Here is a 15,579-nt window from a genome sequence, read left to right on the forward strand (position 1 = left end):
GTACAATTCAAATTCTTGATGTAGTGTTATGTGTACTCTTGAATTTCTTCATCAATCCACATATCTTCAATCTTAAATCTTTAAATTGTGATTTAATTGTCTTTCTCCCTCTGTTCTTCTTCTTTCTCAACCCTAATCCAGGTGTGCTAACCCAAGGTGGTGGTGTGTTTGGCACTTATGTATCTAGTTTCTACCTCCAGTTCAGCCAGGATGGCAGACAGTGGTACACTTACAAAGAGCTCATTGCTGATGCCCGGCCCAGAGCCAAGGTCTGACACCAAACCAAGTCCAAGCAACTTTTCAGCATTTACTTTAAAGTCTTTAAATCAATCTATTATCACTGTCCCCCCAGGTTTTCCTTGGTAACCATGATGATCGAGGGGTGGCTGAGAGCAGACTGGACAGGATGGTGTCAGCTCAGTTTTTCCGCTTGTTGCCACATGACTTTCAGAATGGCATCTACCTTCGCCTTGAGATCATGGGCTGTGGAGATGGTTAGTGGATAGTTCATGGCTACTTTGTTGGTGTTATATACATATTGTGCACAAATTGGGTTCTAAAATGCTCTCCTCTCCTTTCCTCCCCTCTCCTCCAGGTTATCGCTGGTTGACTACCCCCACTCCTCCCTCCCCAGTCTCCCCAGTAGGAGGCTGCAGAGAGAAGGAGTTCCAGTGTGAGAATGGTCGCTGTGTGCCAGCAGGTCCACTGGGAGTTGTCTGTGATGGGGTCAATGACTGTGGTGATGGATCAGATGAGAAGTACTGCGGTGAGCTTTCCATCCTAACACACCTTTGACTTTTATTAACTTCTTACTTAACTTCTCATGGGTTTTGTAATTCACACAAACCAAAAATGAATATAGAATCATTCTTACTCCTTGTGGTCATTCCTCACATGCAGGTACACAGCCCTCCTCTACAACCACCAGTCCACGCAGCTGCCCTGCTGGTCAGTTCTCCTGCCCTCCACCAGGGGGCTGCATTGAGGCAGGGCAGCGTTGTGATGGGATTCCCCACTGTCCCAGAGGAGAGGATGAAACTGGCTGCCACCCACAGGAAAACATCACCCAGTCAGACAGGTGGAGCGGCGTTATCATTATTTGTGGCAGTATTAATATTAGTAGTTACTTTAATTTTGGTGTTTGATAAATCACAATTTTGTTTATCCATAAATTGTGCTTATTGCTGATCTATCATCTCTTACATTCTTTTTTGTATATTAAAGTTATAAAATAAGATATTAGCCACTGTATTTACTTCTTGTCATTGTTGTGTGTCAATCTACAGACCATACACACCCACCCCTTCCCCTCTGAGGACTCCATCCAGAGCTGCTGTTACTCATCCTGCAGTAACACCAACGGTAAAGAAACATTTCAGGAAATCATCAGTTCCTCCAAAATCTCCATTTCAGTGTCACTGCTGTTTATACACTGTTTATGAACATGTAGGAGTATTAATACTTTATTAATGAATTACCTCGTCATTAGGGCACCACCTCCTTTTTGGTTAGGATTTGTTAGTGCCAGGAGGGAGCACTAACCCTTGTTCAGTTTAATCAATGAATCAGTCTCACAATTGTAAGTTCTTGTCCCAAACAGTGACCTCTGTTTACTGCAGCTCAAAGAAACAGCCAAACACTTTTAGGATAAATGAAGACATTTATTAATAGCTTAACGTCTTGAGGATACATGATAAAGCATAGATAATATAATATATACAAATAATATACAGAACATAATAAATAAAAAGAAAGTAAAATAAATACATAAATAAATAGGGCCTAAGAATGATAAAAATTAATAAAGAAAATTATTCAGCAAGAGTGGCTCGAAGTGCGTGACTCGAGGCTTAACGTGTTGTACCGGGAAATGCTAAGGGAAAAGCTTATTCAACTTCTCGAAATAAATTCTTTAATTTTAACGTTATTCGACATCAACCCTTGATCACAAAGCCATGTCATGCCTTACTGTTGAGGTGTGTCGTCTTGGTAGAGGCGTCATCTTGGCAGGTCCAGCGTTGTTTGACGCAGCATCACCAGTGGTGTTGCAGTGAAAGAGCCTGTATCAGCTGTGGACTGTGGCGCATCTCATTGGATGCAGAGGCATTGAATGCTGGTAAAGAATCAAGCTGTTTCAGGCTGCTCTGGCAGAGTCTTTAGGCCGGCTTCACTTCTGGGTTGCAGTCTTGCTCTCAGAGAGCAGTTTCAAGTATTCTTCTTTTTCTTCTTCTTTTTCTTTTTCTTCTTCTTCATCTTCTTCTTCTTCTTCTTCTACTTCAAGGGTTTAAGTTGCAGATTCAGGCTTTTGGTTGGCTTGTAGTAACTTAAGTTGAGTGTTGAACAAAGTTTAGTCTGACTACGCTCAAGTCTTCAGCAGCGTCTACTTCAAAATAAAATACTGTAGTTGTTTACGTACGTGTGTTGCAATAAAAGGTTAAATACGGATATATTTGGTTGAAGAAAAATAAAAGAGACCCCTTAAGAGTTTTCTTGAGTTCTTGGAGGCCAGCTCAAAGAAGTGTGTTCTAAAGGGTTTCATGCCGAATTATTGATGAATATTCACTTTCTTTGTTCTAGAGGCTTTAGGTGTGGCTGGTGCTTTGCAGCCTGCGTCTCCTGAAGTAAAGGAATTTCATGAAATATAATTCTGAGTTTTTACATGCAAAAACTCACACTTCAAGTCACTGTTGCCTATTATTTCACATTAAAGCTGTAAACACATTCTTTTCATTATGTCCAAGCATTCATGATATTTCTGATTAATAACGGATCTGTCCGCTTGTATATTTGTGAAACCATTCAAAAACAGTTAAACAATTTACATGATTCATGATAAGTCAGTTCTTCTAATAACAAACATTAATCTTCATATTAACACTTCACGATGTCTAAGCATACAACCTTCATTAGTTCAACTTTCTCAAACTATTTACACAACTTAAACCATCTACTGAAATAAAGTTTAATACTATAGTGAAAGGAAATAAAGTCAGGCAACACTTATGTGATTAGATTACTTTCAGAAACATATTTAAATATAAGTTGACATAACTTACTTCATAATATAAAAGCATTCAACATGTCTATTGTTTAACAATAAATTAAACTTTAAACTTAAATCCTTCAAAGAGTATCTTTACATTCCTATTATTTTAGAAACTTCATTCTTTCAACCAAACTACTTGTTGTTTTACTCAGGTCCAAGTGGCCTTTAGGTCTTTGACTCTGTTGAGCATCACTGATCAACCCCCACTAAGAGGGTTACAAAGGTCAGTTCTGCAGAATTTATAAGAGCAGACCCAAGGGTCTCTTATAAATTTTGGAATCCAGGGAGTCTGTCTCTTATTTTCCTTAAGAATCAAAGATTAGTTGACAGAATTAATGAACAAGCCCTTATGTATTCCTGTCAAGAATTAGACACAATCCAAAGGGCACTAGTGTTAATATAGGTTCATATCATATATATAACATATAACAATTTATTTTCTAATATATTTACAGGATGGAGGCCCAGGACATCGCGGTGAGTGTTAAATACAATTTAGATTTATTTATTTTCCGTGGACTTGAGTTCTTCGTTTTGAAAATCTCAGTTGTTGGCCTTCGGGGCCTGATTGTCACTCACAAAATGCTGCTAATTTTGCAAGTCTTACAGTCATCTCACAGGCTCATGTATGGGTCAGAAGTATGGTGTTCCTTTTGATTAGTTAAACAAGTCAAAATGAATGTGAAAGGAAATGTTCTCATATTGCAAGTTGCAGCTTGCTTTTTGCAAATTTGAATAATTTCACATTTTCAAATAAAATGTTAAAATTTTGCTTCAGACCCGATGCTTTAGTGTGTTGTATCTGAGGTGTTCAGAATGCCAAACTGGCTGTGTGAATGGTATCAAGAGTCCTAATATTCTACAGGCATCTGCTCCTCTCCCCTTGGATTGGAGGATGGGAGAATTCGTTACGGTCAGTTGACCTCATCCTCACATCGTGAGAACAACCCTGCTGATGCTGGCCGACTAAACATAATCCCCAACGTGTGAGTGATCTGATCTTTGTATGTTTATCACAACTAAATGGTATTATAGCCTAAACATTTGATGCAGTTTTCTGCATGCATATACTGTAAAATCTTTTGATATATAGTATTTTGCTGTTAAATTTTTAAAGGAGATAATAAAGGAGATTATAAAGCACTCACAAAAATGATAAAAGATTTCTTCTATGGCACTTGTAGTCAAGTTATGGAGCCAGGATGGAGCCCCTTGCCTACAGACCCACAGCCATATTTTCAGGTGGACTTCCTGGAGCCCACGTGGGTATCAGGGGTGGTGACCCAGGGCAGTGAACGTATGTGGGGTTACCTCACTAAATTCCGCCTGGCCTTTGCCCTGCACAGCAGCCTCTTCACAGACTATACTGAGAGTGGCAGACATGGTGGCCCTGCAAAGGTATTTGTAGTCAGTTGGACATTTGAAGTCATATTTAACATCAAGTTGTTTCTGTATTTGCATAAATCCTCACACATTGAAATGTGTCATGAACATGTTGGGGAAAGCAAAGCCTCTTTACATGTGGTCTTCTTTTTTGTGGTGTAGGTGTTCGAGGTGCGGATGGTGGGCAGGACCCCTGTGACCCGCTGGCTTGGTCGGCTGGTCAGAGCTCGCTACCTGCGCATCATCCCCGTGGAGTTCAGACACACCTTCTACCTGCGTGTTGAGATCCTCGGCTGCAGAGGAGGTGAGGAATTGAGTCTTTGAATGTTCACTCTTGTTTTCCCGAACTAATGGTTGGCTGTAAAACTGACCTCCCACCACAAATGAAACAACTTTTCCTTCTGCTATTGTAGATGAGCTAGTGACACCCAGCAGTGTGACGACGTCTCCCTCTGATGGTGGGAAAGTGACGGTGCAGCGCTGTAAGCCAGGCCAGTTTGCCTGCCTGCACAGTGAAGAATGTGTCCCTGTCTCTGTGCTTTGTGACGGTCAAGTGGACTGCAAGGACCATTCGGATGAGATCAACTGTGGTGAGAGCTGATGATGTTTGTTCATATACATTTTGCATTCTTGTTCCTCTGAATCATGGCACACCACTCATACCAAATCCCATCCCTCCATGTATGATAAATTGATAAAAAAATGTAAATGTGACAGATTTGTCAAGAAACATACGGTACCTTCTTCAGGTACAGCTCCAACCAGAGGCTCTCCAGGGCTGCAGAACCAGACCAGCTCCACAGGGAGACCAGGTTTCCACAGCACAACAGGTGCCCCAGGCCTCCATACCACTAGGTCCCGAGATGGTCTTCCTAGTGTGGCTACACCAGGAGTCACAGGTCAACCTGGACTTCAGAAGACTACAACCTCAAGCACTGGTATACATAAGTACAGCAACTGTTTATCAAATGTGTTGTTTTTTGGCAGTAAGGAGTAGATAGCTTTAAATGTTTCAGTAAAACAAACTTGTCGCCTGTCTTTCTCTTAAACAATCAGGTCATTGGACCACCAGACCATCTGTCTATCCAGGGGTCACCACAGGTCAGCCTGGGCTTCATCTCACCACATCACTCCACCCTGGAAGGCCTGGGTTGCAAACCACAAAAGGTGAGAGAGTCTTGCTAGTTTAGCTAGTTAACCAGACAGGACCCATTGTTTAACGCACTTCATACAGAAAAGACAGATTGTAACTTCTATTCATTTACAGCGCCCTGGATCACCACGACCCCCCATGATGGTGGCCTTCCCAGGGTGCTTTGCGTGGAGGGCCAGTTCGCGTGCCGGTCATTTGGCTGTGTGGACTCAGCGCAGGTGTGTGACGGCAGGCAGGACTGTTTGGACGGGTCAGATGAAGAAAGCTGTGGTACGCATCAATAACCTGCCAGGGGACAAACCAGTGGAAGCACATGAAATTAGAATTATTTAAATTCTTCACACCACCGATTGATGATATTTGTCCCACAATAGACCCCACACACATGTAAAATATGAAATTAAATGAAAAGAAATCATTTTCAGTGTTCTTTGATGTGTTATTCCTGGAAAAGCCCTACGAAAATGTAATCAAGTTCTGTTATTGTTTTCTCATGTCTACTCAGGCACCACAGCTAGACCAGCAGTGACTCCACAGCGCCCCGTGGTGCCCAGCCCCTGCTCTCCCAAGCAGTTCTCCTGTAACAGCGGGGAGTGTGTTCACCTGGACCGCAGGTGTGACCTGCAGAAGGACTGTGTGGATGGGTCAGATGAGAAAGACTGTGGTAAGATGTATGTTTATCTCAAAAGTGGTAATAAGACCAAACAGGGAAATCTTCACGTAATTTTTGCTCCTCTCTCCTCTAGTGGACTGCATCATGTCCCCGTGGACAGCATGGAGTGCGTGCAGTGTGTCCTGTGGTCTGGGCTCCTTGTTCCGACAGAGGGACATCTTGAGGGAGGCTCTGCCTGGAGGGGCCTGCGATGGGGCCCAGTTTGACAGCCGAGCCTGCTTCCCTAGAGCGTGTCCAGGTCTCCTTCTGTCATCCTTTAGAATTTGATGCTTCTTTCATAAGTATGATATCCAATATAATGGTAATCTCAACCTCATGCCTACCTGTGTCCTCCTTTAGTTGACGGTCATTGGTCAGAGTGGACAGAGTGGTCAGAGTGTGATGCTGAGTGTGGAGGGGGTGTCAAGCAGAGGAACAGAACCTGCTCTAATCCTCCACCTAAGAACGGTGGGCGAGACTGTGAGGGCATGACCCTGCAGAGCCAGAGCTGCAACAGCCAGCCCTGCACCAAAGACACTGGCACACAGACAGGTGACTCATACTCTGTCAAATACTATTTTCTGCTGTTGTAATTAAAAGTCTTGAAGTATTTTCTTCTATCCTGAGGATAATAGTGTGATACCTTATCACTTTGATTATTGTATTGCTGCATGATTAAATCTGTGAACTTCTTTGAATGAATGACTGTACTCTCTGACTCGTTCAGGTTGTGTTGGCGGCATGGTGCTGGTGACTGAGGCAGACTGTCAGGCTGGGAGAGTCGAGCCCTGTCCTCCTACTTGCTCACATCTCAGCTTGACCAGCAACTGCACTGCAGCATGTGTACCGGGTAGGACACGCAGTGAATGAACACCATACACTATTTGGATCTTTCATTTTCATAATGTTCAGTTGAATTAAAAACACTGGATTTATTGCACTTGAGTGGGAAATACCATGCTCAAAATTTAAATAGTCTTCTAAATGAAGCGAAAGGCTTGTGCTCATTCAGATCCCATTATTGTTCATAAAAAAGTAAATACATAATAATGCCTCTTTTATATGTTTGTGTAACTTCTGCTGCTATAATAAAATTGTTAGAGGCACTGATAATGTTCTGGAACCTGCCAGTCAACCGATTTATGACTATGATATATATTATATCATAGTCCCTCTACACACAGTATATACTCCCTCTACACACAGTCTGTACACACACAAATACACTCTGTTAAATCATTCTGTAAAACAAAAAAAATGTCATAAACCATCTGCATTGCAGCAATGCCGATGTTTATTTTTGCTAGAGAGATAGTTGCTCATTAACTTTCATCTAAAACACTGATTAAGACATAAATTGTGTCTTTCTCCAGGGTGTCGCTGTCCCAATGGTATGTACCTTCAGGAGGGACGATGTGTGAATGCCAGCCAATGTGTCTGTCATTGGAACGGCCAAACGCTGCGGCCAGGACAGGCAGTCAGCAGGGACCAGTGTACCACATGGTGGGAGACACAGACACATTTATTTTTTACTTTGGATGTGGGCCTGGTTTTCATAACTGATGGCATTTCTAAAATTCAGACTAAAATGAAGTTTCTAAGTAAACCCTCATGACTTCAATTCTGCTGATGTTTGGGTTTAGATTGCAAGTCAAAGTGTTTTTCAAGCACACTTATATTTGTCCTAGTGCTGTATTGGACCACTGGATTCTACTTTATAATGAATGTTGCTATTGAGTTTGTAAATAAGTAAAAAAAAAAAGCATATTTATTTCCCATTTATTTCATCAGTGTGTGCAGAGATGGACAAATCATCTGTGACCCTTCCAGCTGTGTGGCGAGCTGTCAATGGTCAGTCTGGTCGTCATGGTCACCATGTGATGTGACATGTGGAATGGGGCTACAACAACGCTACAGGTGAGCTTATTTAATGTCGTAGATTTCTACAACACCTTATTCTTTGATGGACGGAGCACTTAAACAGTTAACAGAGGCCTCGATGTCCTTGTTGACAATGTTAATGATAAAATATAGCTGCAAGTGGCAATTAGTGGGTTCAAACCTTTTTGTGCTCAACAGAAGATAGCAGCTCAATCAGCCGAAATGAAAGCTGTGAGCAGTAATGAGTGGGTGTCAGGTTTGACAAAGCTGAGTCACTTCAGCTAATTCTGTTTAAAGAAGGAGTGAGACCAATCACACACTTGTTTCATCATCACAAAGCCTGCAGCATTTCAATAATTAAGCGCTCAAACTTCCGCCATTTGTCCCCCCTTTTGAATGTGATAGAAACTCGGTGTGTATGTTCAGGAGGTAGTGCAGGATGTCTCCAGTGAGTTTAATCAATCATTGCTCAAAGGCATCATGAGTTATAAGCAAATATGTGATAGGCTGCGCTCACCAATCAGTATGGCACTTCAGATTTCGGTTTTTACTTGCCCCCAGAGCATGTGCACCAATTTTAGTGAAGTTCTGTCCACTGGGTTTCCATCTGGCTGATTGGGCTCATATTTCTTGAGAAGCACATGCACATCATTTCCAGTTATTGGGCCAAGTTTCGTGGTTTTCAGTCATTCCGGCTCATGGCAATTTAAGCTGCTGCAGCAGAAAACAAATAATAATAATGACAATAAACCAGCATAAACTCAGTAGGGTTCTACTCCTTCGGGGCTTGAACCCTAATTAAGAATCTCATTAGATACAGTTGCTCCTGCACAAATCACAAAAAGGCAATTAATTCACAAATGACTCTGGGAAACTGCTGCAATTTGTCAGCTGAGAAGAAATTGTTGAAAAGCTGAGAGACAATGGAGGAAAAGCAAATTACATGTTCATTTTGACATTTTTAAAAATCAAGTTATAATCTACAATAAAGCATTCGAAGAGAGACAGACATTTCTCAAAGATTCTTTCAGAAAACCAAAATAATCCCAAAGTGCTTATTTCCACAATGGACAGTCTTCTAAATCCATCACCTGCTCTCAGTCTTAATAATAAATCAACTCTTAAATAAAAGAATTTGCATTTAAGAAAATTCCATTTTCTATTAGAGCCAGCATTGTAAATACAGACACTCAAACTCCCTGGGATCTCCCTGCCCATGGGCCTCCATCTATTATGGTATCCTTTGATATGATGTCAGAAGATGCCATCAGTGAAGTAATTAGCAGGATGAAAGTAGCGTAAAAGCAAAATGAAGTATAATAAACTCCTCTCTTAATTTAGGCATCTTCCTCACAGCTTTCAAGACTTCAATGGTAAAACCTCTCCTCAATAAATCCAATCTAGATTACTCGGAGCTAAACAATTACTGACCCATTTCTAATCTACCACGGTAAACTTTTAGAGAAAATTATTTTAAATCAACTACTTGTTCATCTAACCAACAGCATTTCAGAAAAACTCCAATCTGGTTATTGAGCAAACCACAGCAATGAGACGGCACTGCTGAAAGTTGTAAATGACCTGAAAATTATTGTGAATCCAAACAACGTGGCTGTCCTTCTTCTCTTAGACCTCAGTGCAGCATTCAATACAAGTGACCATGAAATTTTAATTGACAGACTTGAGAAATGAGCGGGTCTCTCTGACCGTGTTTTAGCTTGCCAGTCTTATTTGACTGTTTTTTTGAAAGTTTTGTGTGTTTTTTGTCAGTCTGGGTGCTTATGTATCAGAGGCTTATGGTATTGAATATGGTATTCCTCAAGGACGCATTCTTGGTCCAATTTTGTTTTCATTATACATACTCCCACCAGGACACATTATTAACCATCACCACATCAATTACCATTTTTAGGCTGACCACTCACAATTTTACATCTCTGTATCGCCAAATGACCTCAATGCACTTCATTCTCTCATTGACTGTCTCATTGACATTAATGTTTGGATGGGTAAAAACTTTTTTTAAATTAAATGAGGAGAGAGCTGAAATTCTTTTAATTGGACCCAAAGCAGCAAGGAAAAAAAAACGCAATCAGTGCTTGGTGGTCTTAGCAAACAGATTAAAATACAGGTCACATACTTTTAGTTCTCATTTTAACAAGGTCATTAGAACATTCTTTTTAATCTCAAAAATATTGCCAAAGTCAGATCTTTTTTAACTCAGAGTGATGCTGAAATGCTCAGTCACGTTTTTATTACTAACAGTTTAGACTACTGTAATTCCCTTTTTACTGGATTACCTAAAAAGTCTATAAGAAAGCTAGAGCTAGTTCAGAATGCTGTGGCCAGTCTTAACTAAAACAAAGAAAATCGATCACATCGTCCCACTGCTGAAGACACTGCACTGGCTACCTGTACCTTTTAGAATTGATTTTAAAATTCTTTTACTTGTTTATAAAGCTTTAAATAACCTTGCTACCCCCTACGTCAGAGATCTTCTTTCATTTTATGTTCCAGCCAGATCATTTAGGTCCTCCACTGCTTCTCTTTTAAATGTTCCTTTTGTGTCTCATAAAACTAGCAGTGAGGCTGCCTTCTGTTTTTATGGAGTACACTGCCTCTGAACACTAGGAAATTAAACACATATCTTTTAAATCTGGCATTCAACTGTAATTTGGAGTAATGTTACAGCTTTAGCCTAGTCTTTAAATTTTAATCATTGCTTTTTATATCATTTTATCCCTGGTGTTTACTTTATTGACTTTTATTCTATTTTTGAAACTAGTCTTATCGTTGTAATTTTAAGTCTTGCAGAATCTTATTTATTGTTGTCTATTTTGCTTTTATTTATTTTTGTCTGTGTTTTAATCTTGCTATGTGAAGCACTTTGGGCTGCATGTTTGAATGAAAGGTGCTAATTAAGTTGAGTTGAGTTGTTTTTTTATCCTAACGTGCTAATTTTTCCCTGCTGTATTTGTTTTCCTGCTGCAACACATGTATGTATTAAGTTCATTCTCATTATTCAGTTCTGTCTCAATGCTCTTGCTATGGACTCATTGCTTTGCTGTTTATACACTAACCATATTTGGATAAGGTTGATGGAACAGAATCGATTCAGTCCTTGTCTGACTTTGTCTCCTCAGGTCCCCAGTGAACCCAGCAGGAGCAGTCAGAGTCCAGCCCTGTCCAGGAGACTCCTCTGAAGCCCGCCGCTGCTCCAGCCCCTGCCTCCCTGGTATAACTACTCACACAACATGCACACTTAGTGACACTGATGCTGTCACACTGTATGCTTTCACCTTTGTTTTTAGCCATAAAAATAGTCACAGTTGGGTGTTGTTATGTGTTTAGTTTTGGATATTTCTTTGGAATATGGAATTTGTACTGCATGCTTTAAATCAAAGACCAGCAATAGAAAGACTTCATAGTGTTAATTTTATTTTTGATCATCTATTTAAATATATTTCGCATAAGGTACTTTTGTGTTTGTATGTTCATTGGATTATCGAATAAAATTGCTCACTCACACTCTCATCATGTGAGGATGATAGGATGACTTTGCCCTCCTCTTGTTTTGCAGTGCAACCAGATGGAGTTTGGGGTAAATGGAGCGGCTGGTCAGAGTGCAGTAAGACATGTTTCCACCACGTAGATGATGTGGGAATCAGGCGACGATTCCGCAGCTGCAACAAAACACTCACGTCCTTCAACCACACACACGTGCTCTCTGCCTGCGATGGAGACAGCGAGGAGCAAGAGCCTTGCAACACTGTCCAGTGTCCAGGTATGACAGATGTAGACTCACACAGAAACCACCATGTCTATAATTCCTCTGTTCCCTCCACTCTCCACATATGATCTGTTAGGATAGAATAGATAAACAAAAAGGCTTATTTTAATTGTAAACTTCTAGTGAATGGCGGCTGGTCAGAATGGTCACCATGGTCTCAGTGTTCTTCTGAGTGTGACTCTGGTGTCCAAACAAGAGAACGATTCTGCACTTCACCGTCACCACGACATGGGGGAAACAGCTGCTCCGGGCCACACATACAGACAAGAGACTGCAACTCCCATCCCTGCTCAGGTAATGCAACCAAATTATAAGAGCACCTGATAATGTAAAGCAATCTGTCTGTTCTGTCAATTCAACTCTCTAGTTATATATTTCAGGCCCTAGTTTGTGGTAAATTTGTATTACATTGCATTATATTTTCAGTTGTTCCTGTTGTTTGTCCCCCGCTACAATGAATTCCTGAGTGTGCATGTGTTATTTCCACTCCTCGTCTCAGGTGTGTGTCCGGAGGGCATGGTGCACATGACAGCAGCTGAGTGCAAGGCTCATGGCGGAGCATGTCCACGGGTGTGTTTGGACATGACCTCCACAGAGGTGCAGTGTGCCACCGCCTGTTACGACGGCTGCTACTGTGCCCCTGGCTTCTACCTGTTCAACGGCAGCTGTGTGCCCCTGGCACAGTGCCCATGTTACCACCAGGGGGAGCTGTACCCAGCTGGTGCCACCCTGCCTGTCGACACCTGCAATAACTGGTACTGTACTGACAAAAAGACAAAAATCATACCTCTATATAATCTAAAAAATTTTATGAATACAGTTAATGTTGGAATGCAGTGATATTTCTAAAATGAAATGTCACATGTTGTGTCTCAAACAGCACCTGCACTAATGGAGAAATGGTGTGTGGAACAGCTGCCTGCCCTGGTAAGTGACTTTACTGTTGAATACAGTTTTAGATGTACATTTATCATCTCTCCATCCCTCCCTCTCTCAGTCTTTAATTCTTCTCCTCTATGCTAGTTTCTCTCTTATTGTCTCTTTCTTTCTCCGTCTTTATCCTGTGTGTATGTGTGTTTCTCAGTGGACTGTGGCTGGAGCAGCTGGACGCAGTGGAGCGCTTGCAGTCGAACATGTGATGTTGGTGTGAGAAGGCGCTACCGCTCGGGAACCAATCCCCCTCCAGCGTTCGGAGGCCGTCCATGCAAAGGAGAGAGGGTTGGAATTGACACCTGCAGCATTGAACCCTGTTTCGGTGAGGGGACGTCCTCACTGAATAATGTTATTGTACATAGAATGCAAGGAGAGTGTATGGTACCCTCGGATTCTAAAGAAGCTGGTCTTGTTAGAATGGCCGGTTTTCTTTTTTTTCCAGTGTGCATTGTAAGAAATTAAAAACAAACCACATCAGGAAGTTAATCCCGTTGTAATGTGTCTTAGGCGTGAAGGAGCCATGGAGTGCCTGGTCAGAATGCTCAGTCACGTGTGGAGGAGGTTACAGGACCCGAACCCGCGGGCCCATCCGAATCCACGGCACCCCTCAGCAGTTCAGCGCCTGTAACCTGCAGCCATGTGGTACAGCAAGCACTACACACTCATCTATAAATACTAATAGGTTTAATGACAGGATTTTACAAATGGGCAACAGATATATTCTACAACCTCTGTCAGATATTTATTGCATTAGATGGTGTTTTTGCTCCAGACCACACCATTAATAAACCTGGAAGGAAACCCATTTTTAAGATCTTAATGGTGCTCCAACAGACTTACAGAAAGCCTTGGATAATTCATTGAAATTTTATTTCAGTGTTATAGTAAGGAACTTGGTGTCAAAATACAAAAATAGGAATGATTATTCTAATACATCCAATCACAATCTGTAAAATTGATGCTAAAAGGAAGAGAGTAGAAAAAAGAAGGCACATAGTAGATGTTTCTATAGTTTATGGCAACAATCAATACAATCAATAATTAAATTGAATTAATTTCATTGCCACATTAATTGATAATACATATTGTTATTTGATTGCCATAATTCATGTTAATGTTGGTGTATCAAGGAGCTTCTGTTTTGTGAGTATCGGACAACAAGGACTCGCTGATGTCCAGTGTTTAATATAAGTTTGTGTTTTTGATTATACAAGTATTATATAGTAGAGTATTTTTTACTGATCTCTGTTTGGAATCTGCTGCTGTTTCAGGTGATGGCAGAGTGTGTCCGCCTGGCCAGGAGTGGAAGCAGTGTGTGAGGGGAGCAGTGTCGTGTACAGACCTCTCGATGGACCTCAGCAGTAATTGTACACCAGGCTGCCAGTGTCCACACGGGACTATCCAGCAGGTGGTTGGAGCGGCTATACAGAAATACAGAGAACAGCAAATATAGAAAGAGTAATTACACCCTTATTTTTCATTGTTCGCCATATTCCCAGGATGGTGTTTGTGTCCAGGAGTCTGACTGTCGCTGTGACGTGGATGGAGAGCAGTACAAACCTGGGGACATCGTCCCAACAGACTGCAACAACTGGTAAATAACTGAGTTTCTTCTTTAATTGCTGTATGAGCCGTCATGATACTATAGCTGCACGTGCTTCTGTTCATCAGTGTATAAAGAAGAGATAAAAGTATGATTTAACTTGTGTGTGTTTATATTTCAGTACATGTGAAGCAGGGAGGCTGGTAAACTGCTCTCGAATCAGCTGCAATGGTAGGCAAAAAAGTATTGTTGGATTTATCTTTATCTACTTTGTCATTTCATTGTTTTCAGATCATTGTTTAAGTGGGTCACAACTTCACATGCAAGAGTTTGAAAGAAAAAGAAAAAGTAATATGAATATAAGCATGCAGTCTTTCCTCCTGTCCTCTTTCACCTCATTGTTCCACATGTGTCTTTCTTATTCTGCTCCTCCACACACACACACACACACACACACACACACAATCTCCAGTTGATGGCCATTGGTCGCTGTGGACTCCCTGGGGTCAGTGTTCGGTGTCGTGTGGAGCGGGTCTCCAGTCTCGGTACCGGTTCTGTTCCAGTCCCCAGCGCTCGGGTAGTGGCCTGCCGTGTCTGGGACCTCACCGTGAGGATCAAGTATGCATCGCTGCCCCATGTGACCGTGAGTTTGTTTAGTGTTGATTTACATTGATTGACATTCTGTTGATATTTTGAAATCGCATTTTTATGCCACTAACCCATTGACTATATGTACATTTTAACTGAATTGCACGTCAGACCACTTCCGTATCTACTTTTGAAGATCTGTGAGCAACTGTTCATGTTTTTGCTCATACTTCATTTATTCTGGCATGAGTCGATTGTCTGGACAGATACCTTGGAACATCCTCTAATGTTAAGCCACAGAATGGGTGTGAACACACAGTGTGAAGACACTGATAGCATCACTTTCATAGTTTGTCAAAAGAAATGAAAGCGTGTGTGATCCAGATGAGTTCACAGGGTGAACTGACTTGGCCTACATAAAAATTACTGGAACATCTTTGAATTTCTTATTTTTCTTTAATTAATATTCTTATATTAATCTTTGAAAAAAGGACATCTCAGAAGTTTTATGAGAACAGTATGCTGCAAAAATATAAAATCTAGTTGAACTCTTTCTTTATGACTATAATAACAATTTGGAATGGAGAAGCTCACATTTCCATCTTCACTC

The 15,579-nt window shown here is 41.2% G+C and overlaps 1 protein-coding gene across 11 annotated transcripts in view; it reads left to right on the plus strand.

Moving 5' to 3' along the window:
* sspo (SCO-spondin) overlaps positions 1 to 15,579 on the plus strand; it is an 88,567-nt gene that overhangs the window by 36,440 nt on the left and 36,548 nt on the right. For all 11 annotated transcript variants that reach the window (XM_042399209.1, XM_042399215.1, XM_042399212.1 and 8 more), the window contains 30 exons: positions 142 to 269; positions 353 to 494; positions 596 to 766; positions 901 to 1,078; positions 1,287 to 1,362; positions 3,502 to 3,523; positions 3,912 to 4,032; positions 4,231 to 4,444; positions 4,592 to 4,733; positions 4,843 to 5,019; positions 5,179 to 5,367; positions 5,486 to 5,596; positions 5,697 to 5,852; positions 6,088 to 6,246; positions 6,329 to 6,493; positions 6,595 to 6,786; positions 6,962 to 7,084; positions 7,608 to 7,737; positions 8,026 to 8,151; positions 11,259 to 11,350; positions 11,696 to 11,899; positions 12,029 to 12,199; positions 12,405 to 12,660; positions 12,786 to 12,832; positions 12,990 to 13,160; positions 13,346 to 13,480; positions 14,110 to 14,246; positions 14,338 to 14,432; positions 14,563 to 14,612; positions 14,854 to 15,024. In XM_042399209.1, coding sequence (XP_042255143.1) covers positions 142 to 269; positions 353 to 494; positions 596 to 766; positions 901 to 1,078; positions 1,287 to 1,362; positions 3,502 to 3,523; positions 3,912 to 4,032; positions 4,231 to 4,444; positions 4,592 to 4,733; positions 4,843 to 5,019; positions 5,179 to 5,367; positions 5,486 to 5,596; positions 5,697 to 5,852; positions 6,088 to 6,246; positions 6,329 to 6,493; positions 6,595 to 6,786; positions 6,962 to 7,084; positions 7,608 to 7,737; positions 8,026 to 8,151; positions 11,259 to 11,350; positions 11,696 to 11,899; positions 12,029 to 12,199; positions 12,405 to 12,660; positions 12,786 to 12,832; positions 12,990 to 13,160; positions 13,346 to 13,480; positions 14,110 to 14,246; positions 14,338 to 14,432; positions 14,563 to 14,612; positions 14,854 to 15,024 — 4,251 coding nt within the window. The remainder of the gene's footprint in view (positions 1 to 141; positions 270 to 352; positions 495 to 595; positions 767 to 900; positions 1,079 to 1,286; positions 1,363 to 3,501; positions 3,524 to 3,911; positions 4,033 to 4,230; positions 4,445 to 4,591; positions 4,734 to 4,842; positions 5,020 to 5,178; positions 5,368 to 5,485; positions 5,597 to 5,696; positions 5,853 to 6,087; positions 6,247 to 6,328; positions 6,494 to 6,594; positions 6,787 to 6,961; positions 7,085 to 7,607; positions 7,738 to 8,025; positions 8,152 to 11,258; positions 11,351 to 11,695; positions 11,900 to 12,028; positions 12,200 to 12,404; positions 12,661 to 12,785; positions 12,833 to 12,989; positions 13,161 to 13,345; positions 13,481 to 14,109; positions 14,247 to 14,337; positions 14,433 to 14,562; positions 14,613 to 14,853; positions 15,025 to 15,579) is intronic.

The sequence above is a fragment of the Thunnus maccoyii genome, chromosome 21 (genome assembly GCF_910596095.1).
Source record: "Thunnus maccoyii chromosome 21, fThuMac1.1, whole genome shotgun sequence".
Taxonomy (NCBI): domain Eukaryota; kingdom Metazoa; phylum Chordata; class Actinopteri; order Scombriformes; family Scombridae; genus Thunnus; species Thunnus maccoyii.